This window comes from Pelophylax lessonae (genome assembly GCF_965119305.1).
Source record: "Pelophylax lessonae genome assembly, chromosome: 10".
Classification (NCBI taxonomy): Eukaryota; Metazoa; Chordata; class Amphibia; order Anura; family Ranidae; genus Pelophylax; species Pelophylax lessonae.
Window position 1 is genome coordinate 92,556,818 of NC_138777.1, and position 14,975 is coordinate 92,571,792.

Below are 14,975 nucleotides of genomic sequence, written 5' to 3' on the forward strand. Positions count from 1 at the left end.
CCGGCAATATCGGCAGTTCACATTCCGGGCGTGGAGAATTGGCAGGCCGATTATCTGAGCCGCCAGACCCTGGACCAGGGGGGAATGGTCCCTGCACCCGGAGGTATTTCAAATGCTGTGTGCGAAGTGGGGATCCCCGGATGTGGATCTGTTCGCGTCTTGGCTAAACCACAAGGTGGAAAGGTTCGTGGCAAGAACGCACGATCCTCTGGCAGACGCCTCGGATGTGCTGGTGGTGCCTTGGCATCAGTATCGTCTGATCTATGCCTTTCCTCCAATTCAGTTGTTGTCCAGGTTCCTTCGCAGGTTGGCCTCGGAACAAACATTGGTGATTCTAGTGGCGCCTGACTGGCCACGCCGGTCCTGGTACGCGGAAATCATTCACCTGGCCGTCGAACCTCCATGGCGGCTGCCAATGCGGGAAGATCTGCTGTCTCAGGGACCGATCTTCCATCCTGCTTTACAGTCGCTGGCTTTAACGGCATGGCTGTTGAAAGCCAGGTCCAGAGAGACAGGGGTCTCTCCTCAGAGGTCCTTCCTACTTTAATCAAGGCTAGAAAAGCCTCGTCTGGTAAGATTTATTACCGTACATGGAAAGCTTATTTTGCCTGGTGTGAGTCCAGGGGTTTCTCTCCTTGTTCATACTCGGTGGCGAGAGTGTTGGCTTTCCTCCAGTCTGGTGTGGACCAGCGCCTTGCGTTAGCCACGATTAAGGGCCAGGTATCTGCACTGGATGTTCTTTTCCAGCGCCCTGTGGCGTCTCATTCCTTGATTCGCACCTTTATTCAAGGTGTGCGTCACTTGGCCCCTCCTCGAAGGGAGCCCTTACCTCCATGGGACTTGAACTTGGTTCTGTCCGTGTTACAACGTTCCCCATTTGAAAACATCAGGGAGATTTAGTTACCTCTGCTGTCTAAAAAGGTTGCCTTACTGGTAGCGATCACTTCTGCTCACAGAGTGTCAGAGTTGGCGGCGTTGTCTTGCCGCTCCCCTTACCTGGTGGTTCATAGGGATAAGGTGGTCTTGCGACCTAACCCGTTCTTTCTTCCAAAGGTGGTTTCAGATTTTCACCTCAATGAGGACATTGTTTTACCTTCTAAGCATCCTAAGGAGATTGCCTTGCATTCTTTGGATGTTGTCAGGGCGATCAGGGTTTACCCGTCGTCGACTGAATCCTTTCGAAAATCGGATTCTTTGTCCTTCCTGAAGGACCTGGGAAGGGTATGGCTGCGTCTGCGGCGACCATTGCAAAATGGATCAGACAGAAAATTGTTCAGGCCTATTCGTTGAAGGAACGGGGTTCCACCCTTCCCTGTCAAGGCGCGCTCTACCAGATCGGTGAGTGCATCCTGGGCTTTCCGGCATCAGGCCTTGGTGGCCCAGGTGTGCAAGGCTGCGACTTGGTCGTCAGTGCACACCTTTTCCAAATTCTACAAAATTGATGTTCTGGCATCAGCTGATGCCTCCTTTGGCCGCAAAGTTCTCTGTGCGGCAGTCCCGTAGGGCAGTGGTCCTCAACCCTGGCTTACAGGGCCCACTAACAGGCCAGATTTCCAAGATAACTGAAATACATCCCAGGTGATATCATTTGCTGCTCAGTGATTGCAGTACTCTAGTCTGCATCTCCCCAAGGTAATACCTAAAATCTGGCCTGTTAGTGGGCCCTGTAGGCCAGAGTTGAGGACCACTGCCGTAGGGGGACCCAGGTTTTGTGTGGGTCCCTGGCTGTTGGGGTTGATTACCCCCCTTGGTTATTGCTCCTGTTGAGCTTTTTTGTTGCCCAGAAGGTTCCCTTGCTGTTCACGTAAGGTTCCTTTCTCTGATGTGGGTACTGCGTTGCCTTTTCTGACGGTTGTGTTTCCCACACCTCATGTCTACACTGCTTTGGGACATCCCCATTGGTGAAGAATGTATGAGTGGGCGGCGACTGTCGGAGGATGTAAGAGAAAACTGAATTTTTGTAAAATTCCTTTCTGAGTCCTCAGACAGTCGCCGCCCCCGCCCCTCTTTTGCGGTTCTTATACACTTAACTGCTTGCTACCAAACGGAGTTGGGATGGCTATTGCAGGGGGGTATTGGACCAGTGGGACAGCCCCCATGGGTGTGTCTATGTAAATGCTTTTGTTTTAATATTCAAGTCTTATGCCTAGCTACTCCTAAGGAGAGGAAGTCAATACCCCATTGGTGAAGACTGTATGAGTGGGTGGCGACTGTCTGAGGACTCAGAACGGAATTTTACGGTAAGATTTTACAAAAATTCAGTTTTATCCTTTTCAGTTAATACCTTATACAGCCCACTTCAGTTAATACCTTATACAGCCCACTTCCTATTTCTTGTCTGGTCATTTGCCTAGGCTAATGACATCATGCACAGCTCTCGCTCGAATTCTCGTGAGAGTTTGCCTGCAAGGGAGGGAGGATTAGTCATAGGAAAGCCAAGGGAAGCTGGAGGGGGCTGGGTGAGGGCAGAGAGAACAGAAGACTGTAGAGATCCATGAGTATTCATTAAGAGAGGAGAAATATTTAAGAAAGCAGTGGCGTGAGTTTGTCTTTATATATGTGTGTCTGTGTAAATCCAAGAAGTGAACAGTCAGCAGCTTCAGCTGCCCACAGTTAAAATGGATGCAGCCAGTGATTTGAAGGGAAGCTTTAGAATGGAAATTTTGCTTTTATTACAAATTATAGGAGCAGAGTGCAGTTCATTTTTAATCTGCTTCGGTCTGGTCAAATGATCCTTTAGCTCTCTTTAAGGGAGTGCTTAACTACGGCTCTGAATTCCAGAAGCTGTAACATCACTGGTAGCTCAGTTGTTGGGGAGAGCCAAAGCTGCGGGATCACGTGACTGGAGTGGATTAAAAAATAGATAAGTATACAGATATTTTTAATCCAGGTTATGCTGGAGTTTGAGGTGGAAGAGAACATTTTAAGGAATATATATATATAATGCTTTTCCAGCAAATTAAGGTCAGGTTAGTTTTTTTTTTCTTGGGGATTCCTTGCAGTTTGTCAGGGCCAGAGATGTGGCACTGTTGTCTGTCTCTGTTGCTGGGGACTTCCTTGTGAGTAGATGCAGCAGGCTTGGAGCGATGCTCAGGGAGGCAGTGGTGCATTTTTTAGTACCTGGAATGCTGCTAGTGGTGTCTTGTGTACGGGGTGGCCAGGTACACTGTATGCCCAAAACGTCACTGTTTCTGACTTCTTGTAAAGCAAAGCACAGCATATCCATCACAAGTATAGAGAGTACCAAAACTATTATGTATAAAATGCAAATCCTCCTAAAGTATTGCCATTATGTTCTAATGCCAAGCCATGCAGAGGAGGACAAGTTCCAGCTTTTCCTGAAGTATTGATGCATACCTGACCCCCCCTCCTGTAGAATCCTAGACAGACCATCTTAGTGTTGGGACAGTAGAAATGTGTGGGAGGAATCGGGCATGCTTCAGCACCATTATGAAGCGCTGGAGGTGTGACTGGTAGAAAGGCCCAGGATTCTGATTTAAAGCTCCTGCAGGTATATACAAGTTGCTTCTGGTTTCAGTATTTTCTGAGTCACAGAAGAAGCATGCGGCAAGTAAACGGGAGTAGACATTTTAAGGAAATGTTTCATATTTCTAGCCTATTTCCTCAGTATGGGTTTCCTTCACATTGCAAAGTCATTTTTCACCTTTATGGATTCTCCTTTTGTTTTTGCAGATTTATGACCACACCAGCTTTTTAAACCTGTCTAATACCTCATCCTAAAAGGATTTGTCGTCTCCTGTATCCAGTGAGGTCCGTTCTAGTCACTGCCAAATCCAGGAACTCTATGCCTAATTTATCAGCCAAATGATGGAAGAAGCAACTCTAATCAAAACCATTCTGGATGTGACAGTAGAAGATTTTGCATGTAAACTTTGAACAGACTTCTTAAAGAAGTGGTGCCAAGTAATACAAATTTGTATCATTGCTAGAGAATATCGAAGAGTTTCATTTTATAGTGACTGTTTTATAAGTGTAATTTTTGTTAAATTTTATAAAGCCTGACCCTTGCTGGGACCCACGTCAAGTCTTATAAATAAGAGATAACCCCTGCAAGTATTGTAATTACTTTTTAGAAATTAACCCGGTAACTAATATACACTTTTCCCCTCTGACTTATGTTTTTATACAATTATTACTTCCTGCCAGTTCAGGCAAATAAAACTATACTTGCATTTGCCTTAAAAATAATCCAGGTCTTTGTATCCAAAAAGGAAACATAGGCTGGTGTCAGGTTTTAACAATGGAGAAATGTTAGACTTCAATAAAAAAATAAGTCTGAATGTCCAGCCCATTGTGTCCAAACATTTTGGCTGGAGATGGTGTAACAAGTATTTTGGATACCAATGGTCTCCTACTTGGCATTAACAAATTGCAAGTAAGATGGTCAAAAGCAAGCTTCAGTTTAACTTGAGTCTGTATTTTGTTCCAACCCATCATATATCAATCAATAACTGAATTGCAAAATACATATGGTTTTTATGGAGTTTATTATATTATGTACAAGGAAAAAAGAAACCGTAAATAAATTCTGACTTGGAAAGTGTCATTTCCTTCTTGCTGTGAATATACAGCATTTTATGTAGGATAAAATTATACACCATAAATATTATGAAATCTCTGACCATGTCCATATATTTCCAGAAAATGTCACAGCTTCCACTTTCTATGTCCTGTCAAACATACAGAAGAATAAATCTGTTAGAAATTGAATGGTTTGATTTACAAGTAAGTTATCAGTTTAAACTCAAGATAAAAAGGCAAAACATTATAAATAGTGATTACATACCCTCTGTCCTAAAAGGCATAAGTAACTCAGGGAAAGCCAGGGGTTGGGGTTGATGAGCAAGCAGCACACTGGTCTTCCCAGTAGAGGCAAATCTGATTATTGGAGCAGGTTGAGTTCTGAGCACAGCTACAGAACTGACCATACTGCTCTCATGCCTAGTGTGATCAGTTTTTGATAGGAAAGCCAAGGGACTGGCAGGAAAACCAGGGATTTCACACCTTGCAAGCAATACAAAGAGAAAACAATACTTTTTCGTTCATGGTACAGCAGGCACATTTCAGGAATATGAAATGTTGGGTTTACATTTTCTTTAAACCAGAATTAAAGTTAAAAACGTACAGACAGGAAGGTTCTTTATTGCAAAAAAGATTGCGTACCTGCTGGTTGACAATCTACTGCCGAATGTAAACAGAGCTGTGCAGCTCAGTTTACATTTCTGGCATGGTTACAAGATGAATGGCTCCCATGTATGTGCATGGCAATGAAGACAGCCAGGAAGTGGACATCAGCCTGTTGAAGCAGAGATGAATAGCTCTTCCTGTAGTTCCACCTTTACACACAGGACTTCATGTCAGTATCCACTTGCTATGGTTAACAGACTGTTGCTGTGGTCACACTGCATTATAAAACACCTGTCACCACAAGAACACAGACTGTTGCAGTGTGAATGGGACATAGGTACAGAACTATAAGCTAAAATGCAGACATGCTGCATTTTATTAGTGTGCTTGTACAGTGAAATTTTTGTATACTTCAAATAAAGTTTTTATTTTATTTACAAAGTGGTGCATGTGATGCACTGAATCGTGCACCGCAGATGGGCATAGACAGGTAAAGCACTCCAGCAACTGTCTGTGACAAAAATGATTTCAAATCTAGAATTTTTGAGGTCCTGACATTCCTGTGGCCCATGCCTTCCTCAGAAACAGTAAATAAACAAAATGAGATTGTCAAACGTTTGCTAGGCTTGATACAAACCTCTATCTTAACAGGTTTGCAGATATATTCAATGCGTTCCAGGGTCTTAACCACCAGCACTGATGAAGGGGGGTTTGTATTTTGGTAATAGATGCTGGACAGTGAAAAGAATAAAAGTTTAGAGAGCACACAGGTTGCCAGTGTGAGACATAAGAAACTCCTTGGGAGATTTTCCTCAGCCCTGTCTCTTGGTGTCCACTCTGAAATGAGGGGCCAAACAATAACAAGCCCTAGATTTTCCCTTAGGTGGTTTTTCATGATGGCTGACAAGCTGATTGTATGCTGGCTTTTCATCTCAAGGGCTCAAAGTACTTACTGCATCCAAATTTCCTATTTCACAACAGCTGTAGCCTTTACACAGATGATGAATCCATGTAGGATCCCCCAATGCAGAACAACTAAATTAAGACCTCTTGGAGAAAAAAAAAAGACAGACCAACTAGTGCAGGGGAAATCCTGCTACTCAAAGAAGCTGGTGTGTGATTCAGCTCACAAAGTCCAAACCAAAGCATCAATTTATAGTGGAACAGACCTGTAAACAAGTCCTTTTAAGCCTAGTCAGTGGGCCTGTACAGGATGAAAAGGCATGTGTTATGGGCCCGGATGTGAGACGTTTTTATGTACAGGCAGCTGTAGGCATGTCACCTACAGGGCTACAAGCGTACAGACAGGGATGATTGCACGGACCTGGGGTCACTAACCTTATTTTAGGGGCATCTATGTCCGACTTCCTCCTTCTGCAGTCCCGGACGTCCCTTCCGTCTTCGCATTGCGTCCAGGGAGATGTGAGTCATCAATCCCAGGATGCAATGGGAATGGCCGGCTGCTACTCTGATTGCCGATCGCAATCTACCGCTCATGTGCGAGATTGCAAATCGGCATTCTGGGAGCCAAAAACCAGGAAAAAGGTCACAGCGGCTTCAGACGCCCACACCGGAGATGGCCACGCTCTGCAATCAATTTTAAAGGTAAGTATTTATCTAAATTCAATTACTGTCCAGTACTGTAATGCAGGGTTAGTGTAATTGGTGTTGGCTTAGGGGGGTATTTTTATCTCGCTTTGTATTTTTTTTTTGCAGGTGTTAGATGTTAATGCCTACCTCCAAACACCTGCAAAAAAACACCTGGAAAAAAAAAAGCCTTAAAAATGATACGCTCAGATGTGAATGGAGCCTAAATGTTTGCTTTTGGGTTTAATACTGCTTTAAGGCTTCATTCACACCTGAGTGTATCGTTTTCAGGCAGGCATTGACAACTAACAAAAACGCTTGTAATCTGCCAAAAAAGAAGCTCATGTACTTTTTTGAGTTTCAAGCGTTTTGCTTCAGACGTCAAAATGCTCAGATGTGAACAGGGGCCATTGAAAATGAATAGGATTTTGCTTGTTGGGCGTTTTGAGACTTTAGCCACTTAAGCCCCGGAGGATTTGGCTGCTAAAGGACCAGGGTTTTTTTTGCGATTTTTTACTGCGTGACTTTAACGGACAATTGCGCGGTCGTGCGACGCTGTACCTAAACGAATTTGACGTCCTTTTTTTCCCACAAACAGAGCTTTCTTTTGGTGGTATTTGATCACCTGTGCGATTTTTTGATCACGCGCTATAAACAAAAAAAGAGCGTAAATTTTGCAAAAATAACAATATTTTTCACATTTTTTTATATGAAATTCCCCCAAAAAAAAAGTAAAAATCAAAATTTTTTAACATTTTTCGGCCAATTTGTTTTATGCTACCTATGTTTGGTAAAAAAAAAATCGCAAAAAGCGTATTTTGATTGGTTTGCGCAAAAGTTATCGCGTTTACTAACAAAGGGAAAGATTTTTGTCATTTTTGGTGTTTTTTTTTTAACGCGTAATGGCGGCGATCTGCGATTTTTTTTTCGGTACTGCGACATTGCGGCGGACAGATCAGACCCTTGACTGACATTTTTGGGGTTACCAGTGACATTACTGCAGTAATTAGTGCTATACATATGCACTGTTACTGCAAAAATGACACTGGCAGGGAAGGGGTTAACTTTATTGGACAGGGAGGGGTTAAGTGTGTCCTAGGGGCGTGCTTCTAACTGTGTAGGGACATTCCTATTGGTGTAAAAGCAAAGATCCACCGTTCTACATAGTAGAACGGTCAGATCTTCACTTTTACACAGGGAGAACTGACAGGCAGCTTGTTTACACAAGCTGCTCTGTCTTTCTCCCTTCACAGGAGCGATCGCAGTGTGACTGGCGGACATCGAGTCCGCCGGTCACACGCACTGACTTGCCTGTGAACGAGCCGCGGCGGGCGCGCGCCCGCCCGCGATAGGCTCGCAAGTCAGTGACAGGCGAGTGACGTACCGATACGTCACTCTGCCTGGCCGGGGCTGACCGCCGCAGTATATAGTCGTGCGGCGGTCGGCAACCGGTTAGAGATGAGCGTTTTTATGAGCTGAAATACGCTCAGGTGTGAACAGGGCCTTATTGCATTGCAGTTTACCATTTTTTTAATGTAATAGTTGAATTTGTTATTTTAGGCTCGCTTTCTTTTAATTTTCATCAAGTGCTCCTGCCAATAGGGCTTTTTTTTTTTTTTTACAAAATCGAACCCTTCTGCAAATGTATCAGTTGCAGAGTTGAGAAAGCATTTACCACTGACAGAGGTGCTTACAACGATTAGCTTTTATAGAAACCATTATTCCCCCAAAAGAAAATAAATGTTTACTGTAATTGCAGTGTGGGCTGGATTTTGGCTTTAATTTGTTAGACCTACTAGAACATTTAGATACACTTCCCTACCAAACATGTCACACTTTGAAACTGCATACGCTCATATAATGGCACCAAACTACAGTTCCTAAAAATCCCCATAGGTGGTGCTTTAAGCTGATAACTGGTAAAGGCTTTTGGAGTTACACAGGGGGAGTGTGGCACTGGAATCACGGCTCTCGCTTATAATGCGATCACCATTTTACATATACCTGTGAGCACAGGGGCACTTTAACTTTTTTTTACACTGTACCTTTCATTTTGACTGAAACTTATTGCTATCACAAGGGGATGAACTATATATATATATATATATAACCCTTTAACAAGTCCTCTTATGGAGAGATCTGAGGTTAGACCAACAAAGCGTCTGATCAACCCAAGATCAGATTCTTCACAAACCCGAAGTGACTAAATCCTTGTCGCTTCCAGTTTCTTACATCACAGAGGGGAGGCTGGTATGGGTGTACCTTTCTCCATTCAGCACACTGAGCAGTGGCTGTGGTACTGGGCTCCCTGATTGCTTCGGAAAGTCGCCACCTGTAAAAGCAATCCCAAATGGCTGTATAGCTGCTCAGATCACCGGCCCTAAAAAAAGCATATCTCCATCATTGCTGCAGCCACAGAGATGACAGCGATATACATCCTTGGATGTGAAGGGTCATATATGCTATACGGTGGATAAGAAGTACTCACCATCATCCGATTGCGGTTTTGTCAAGAAAAATACATGGTGGAGATCTATTTTTGGAGTGTCTTTATATTTTTGTCACCTCTTTTATACTGCAAATATGAACATTTACCCCTTTATTCCCACTGTACATGATGGGAACTCTAACCACCTATTCGCTGCCGAAGAACCCCCCCCCCCTTGTATGGCCCTATGATGCTGCTGTGCCCAGTGCACCATTTCAAAGTTCTGTTTTAATCACCTCAAAACCAGCATGTTTCCTAATTTCCAAATGGGATGGCTGTGTTTCCAAATCAGGGTCATCCTAAGGTAATTTTTTGCGGTGTTCATACTGGCGTTTCTATTAGTTATGTATTTTTTTTTTTTTTTTTTTTATAAAGGTCTTTTTGAACCACGTCAAAACCAGACACTTTCACCTACTTCCTGACCAGGCCAATTTTCAGCACTCTCACATTTTGAATGAAAATTGCACGGTCACTACCCATAAGATTTTTTTTTATCATGTTTTTCTTACAAATAGAGCTTTCCTTTAGTGGTATTTAATTACTACTGAGATTTTATTTTTAAGCGAAATAAATGAAGAAAAAAAAAACACCACACTCTTTTGTCATAAATTTAGGCCAAACTGTATTCTGCAACATTTCTTTATGACAAACACTAATTTGGGTTATTTTAACCAAAGTCCACAAACTTCAGACTAAATTTTTATATATCTGTCATAGTCATAAACTAATCCTGATGGCTTATCATTTCTTGAGGCAAAAAATGCCAGGACAGTACAATTACCCCCAATTTAGTAAGGGGCATGGTGAGTTTTTATAAATCTTAATTTTCAAAAGTTAGGAAACTAAAAAGGATTTTTCACAGTGCAGGCAAATATTGTCATAACTGGTGTGGCGGTAATCAGGGACAGTATGAAAAAAATGTAATTTAACAAACTGTTACTATAGTAAAAATATTCTACTCTGGGGAAGTGATCAGGATTTAGTTTTATTACACACATTAGGATTGCTTATATCAGTGAACTGTTCTAAGCAACCAATTTTACAAAATGAAAGTAGTTTCCTATAGTGGCACAGGGGGAAGAGGAGGAGCCAAGAGCACCAGCAAGTAAATATAGTATATTTAAATTTTAACGATGTGGGTTTAATGACCAACAATAAAATGTTGTATTACCTACGGTTCATACTCAGTCATTATGGGATTTGTTTTCTGCAAAAAAAAAAATAAACTCCCTCCCTCCTCCATGCCCACTAACCAGCTAAACACAATTGGGGCAGGATTTTACATCTTGATTTATGGAGGCTTCACCTCCCTGTTACTCTAACACAGACTGGAGGGGTGTGATACCGCCTGTGACTGGCAGAAATCCACCCACACCATGTTATTGCCAAAATAATAATTTTAATAATAAAGATTTCAATTTAATTCCAAATAACTGGATCCTGAATCCTTTTTGCTGATGTTCATTGATGGACACAGCTCTATATCTTCTTTGACCCTTGGGTTATGCTGCTCTCATTAGGAATAGGACACTTAGGCAGGAAAGAGTTTGACTATGCCCATAGGGCAGTCCCATGGATTTTACAGTAAAACAAAAATCTAGTTTTCCCTTTCTTTTGACGACGGACACAGCTCCATATGTTCTTTGACCCTTTGGACTTCCCAAAGCAGTGTCAATATGAGGGGTGGGATGAACATGGCAATAAACATACTTCCCAAAGGCTAAACGTAGCCAGCCAGCCAGAGAAAACAGGAGCTCAACAAGGAAACAACTTGAGCTCACCTGGCAAAAATTTACACCCTCAAAGAGGACTAATCCTCTCCAACAGCAGCCTGCAAAACCTTGCGGCCCAAGGAGGCATCAAAGATGCCAACATATCTACGCTTTAAAGGTTTGTGAAAGTGTGCATGGACGACCAGGTGGCCGCCAGCAAACCTGCATCACTGATGCCAGATGACGGAAAGCCCAAGAGGCACTAATCGCCCTTGTAGAATGCGCGTTAACAGGAAAAACGGAGAATCCTGACCTTTAATACAACAGGCCTGCACCACCATCAGCCTGATCCATTGGAAATGGTCAAAGCAGACACGGCCAGCCACTTACGGGAACCATCCATAAGAACAACCAGGGAATCCAATTTTTTTTTGGAACGACACAGTCGCTGCCAGGTACACCCTGTTTGCCTGAACCACATCTAAAGAATGTAAGGCAATCTCTTTGGGATGCTTAGGCTTAGAACACAAGGAAAGCAACACAATGCTGTTATTTTAAATGGAAACCAGAGACGAAGCACCACTATCTCCGTGAAGTTGAACAACAAGACAGCTGCCAGCTCCGACACCCTCGGTGCAGAAGAAAAAGCCACCAAGGCGGCTACCTTCTGGGACAATATAAGAAGAGGAATCTCGCAAATATTTTCCAACAGCGGTTACTGAAAACTGACAGCACCAAATTGAGATCCCACAAGGGCAACTGAGACTGTACTGGGAAGCCAAGTGGCAAACCCCCTGAACAAAGGTGTGAACCACAGAAAGCGTGTCCAAAGGATGAAGAAAGCAAACTGCCAATGACCCTTGATGGTACCCAAGGCAGGTGCTGCCTCGTTGGAGGCAGCCAACTTTGAAATCAACAAAGATTGGGAATGAGCCCGGGGGGGGGGTTCACATCCTCAAAGGCAATGGTAAAACTACCTAAAAAGTAAATTTACTAGCTTGCAGCAGCGTGGGAATCACCGATTCAGACAACCCCTCTAGCCTGCTATTAAAGCCAGCGACTATCAAGCAAGATGGAAGATTGGCCCTTGAGCCAACAGATCAGAGGAAATTACCAAGGAACAAATTGACCAACCGCAACCAATCTGCATACCAAGATCGGCAAAGCCAGTCTGGAGCCACTACGTTGGTCATAATCCCTTCTGCCTTAAACCTACACAGGAGTCTTGGCAGAAGTTCCAGAAGAGGAAAGCCGTATTTCAGAGGACACCGGCCCCAAAGGAGCCACCAGTGCGCCTGTGGCGATGACCAGAGGATCCCAAGACCGTGCCACAAACACCTTCCTGTGGAGAAGAGAGGCCAACAGGACCAACTCGGGAGTTCCCCACCAGAGACACCACTAATGAACCACCTCAGAGGAGGTCTAGTGTATCGATCGGTAGTCTGGATTCTTCCAGAGGCCAGAACCCCCGGAGCACAATCAGTGTCAAAACCACCCCAACCGGACAGGCTGGCATCCATGGTGACCACCATCCAGTACAGGGGAAGAAGATTCACCCTTTCGAAGCGCTGGAGAACGGACCCACTGAAGCAGGGAACTTCTCGTACCCCCGGTTCAACAGAATCAGATCATCTAGAGACTGGATTCTTGCTTTACACTAAGAAACTCTCTTGCAGAGGTCTTGTGTGAACAGATTTTGGTCCCATGGGAGGAACACCCTGGCTGAAGCCGAGTCCAGAACAGACCCAGATAGTCCAACTAGGTGGACGGAACCAAGGCCAATAACTGGAAATTAAATTTCCTAAAGAGTCGGCACAGTAATCTCCTGATTGTCCGTCAGAACAGTCGGAGTCTCTGCTCGTAGAAGATGATCATCCAGGTAATCCAGTACCATAAACCCCTTCTGATGCAACAATGCTAACACTCATGAAAGCCCAAGAGGCTGAGGTGATACCTCTTGACAGTGCTCCTTGCCCAAGGCAAGTGGAGGAAGCACAGATGACCGACATAACAGAATAAGACAGTAAGCCTCCTAATATCGATAGATGCCAGAAGATCCCCCTGATGTGGTAGGGATGCCTCTACCGTACGAATGGACACTATTTGAAAAATCTGTACCTGCACAAAACTGTTCAGAACTTGAGGTCCAAGATTGGACGTACCGCACTTTCTTCCTAGGACCTGCAAACATATTTGAAATAAAAGCCAGGAAACAAAACGTTCCAATTCTGAGACCAGAACAATCACCCCTTGTAGTAGCAAGTTTTGCACTGCCCCGAAGAGACCTCACAGGCGGTCTGGGGATAAAAGCAGGTTGTAAGGAGAGAGCCGCAGTAGAGTAGAAGATCAAAAACTCGATCTTGTAGCCGGGCTAATTAAATCATGGACCCACCTGTCTGATCAGGGAGGTCCATTAGTCCAGAGGAAGCAAAGGCGTCCCCCAACCCACCCCAAAACCGGATGATGGCGCCCCTTCAGGCAGAAGAGACCTTGTCCGCAGGTCTGGAAGGACCTTCTCTCGGTATACCAGACCGGGTCCGCAAGGAACCTCCGGAGGAGGTCCTTCTAGGGAGACTCCAAACAGGCGATTCCCCCAAAGGGAAGATCACACAATGTTTTCTAGACAGCCCAGTCCGCAGACCGGTATATTAGCCACATCATGCGCCAAAGGATATTGCTGTCATGGACAGCCCGGAGACTAAGGGAGCCACATCCAGAGAGGCAGCACAAACGAACTGCAACCCCTGGACTAAAAAGTCCACAAGGGCAGGTGCCCATTTGGCAAAGTCAGGGACACCAATGCTATGGTTAACACTGGCCACAGTAAAAAAAAAAGTGTGGCGGACCAAAGTCTCGGCTCTCTTGACAAAAGGATCTTTTTTAAAACCAGAGACTCCTCCACTGGAATTATGGTGGATTTATTCAGGCTGGAAACCTGAGAGTCCCCTCGACAGGTGGGACTGCCCACATACTCAACAGAGACTCCTCAAGGGATACACCCTCTATGGAAATGCTCAGACACCGCCTTTTTGCATTAAGAACAAGTCCACTAATTTGCGACAATTTTGTCACAGTAGGCGGGAAATACCCCAAGCGGCTGCATCCCAATATTTTAATTACCTGCACCAATACATCAGTGCCTCTGCATGTGCAGTAAAAGAGGAATCATCCTCTCCGTCACAGCACTCGAAGTGCGTGGACGCAGCAGAGTCACTTAATATTAAGCTCACCCCGAGAACCTAACAAGCAGGGGAGGTCGCCGACCACAGTCCTGCAAGGAGACAGCAGCCAAAGGTCCACAGGAGGACCACCTATTGGACCTGCAAAAATAAAAACAAGAGGGCATGATAGGACATAGCCCCCTTGAGAGGGGGGCCTACCGTGATGCAGAGTATCCCCACCCACACAATATTAGCGGATACACTTCGTTGAAAAAAAAAAAAAAAAATGAGGCGCCAGGCTGACCATATGGCCCCCTTGAGGAGAGAGATGGGGGGGGGGGGGGGGTAGGTGCTCATCCGCAGCTCTACCAACCCAGTCAGCAGCTCGGACAGCCAAAAGACCCACTGTGACTGGTTAGAGGCGCTAGGGGCATGGAAGGGAACTGGGATTCCAACCATCCCAGGGAGGTGCCCACGTCCACCCTGAGAAAACACAAAGGGAGAGGGGGGACACTACTCAGCACACCTTGGAACCGGGCAGGCACAACTCTGGGCAGATCACCTCCCCATCTTGGAATGGGGGGGTGCTGCGGGCCAGAGGTACGTTGCGCAACTCAGGCCGCGACCAGGTCGTGTGCATCCTCGTGTTTCACTCGCCGGCCAGCCCCTGTCCAGTGGGGCTATGTCGCAGCTGACCTAGAGCGGAGCTGCGGTCTGCAGGTTCTGGCTGGCCAGACTGAGATGACTAAGGATCTAGGATATCCAGTGCGTCACCCAGTTCGGCAGTTACTTACTACTGAATATTCAGGGAAAAAAAACTCCCCCTATGGGCGTCTCAGGGGGTATACTTTTCCGCCTAGTGTCCTACTCCTAATGAGA

General features: G+C 44.9%; 1 protein-coding gene across 1 annotated transcript in view; it reads left to right on the plus strand.

Annotated features, from left to right (window-relative positions):
- CDC42BPG (CDC42 binding protein kinase gamma) overlaps positions 1 to 4,088 on the plus strand; it is a 261,194-nt gene extending 257,106 nt beyond the window's left edge. The window contains exon 37 of the mRNA XM_082270319.1: positions 3,694 to 4,088. Within this exon, the coding sequence (XP_082126445.1) occupies positions 3,694 to 3,741 (48 nt within the window). The 3' untranslated portion in view covers positions 3,742 to 4,088. The remainder of the gene's footprint in view (positions 1 to 3,693) is intronic.
- The last annotated feature ends 10,887 nt before the right edge of the window (positions 4,089 to 14,975 follow it).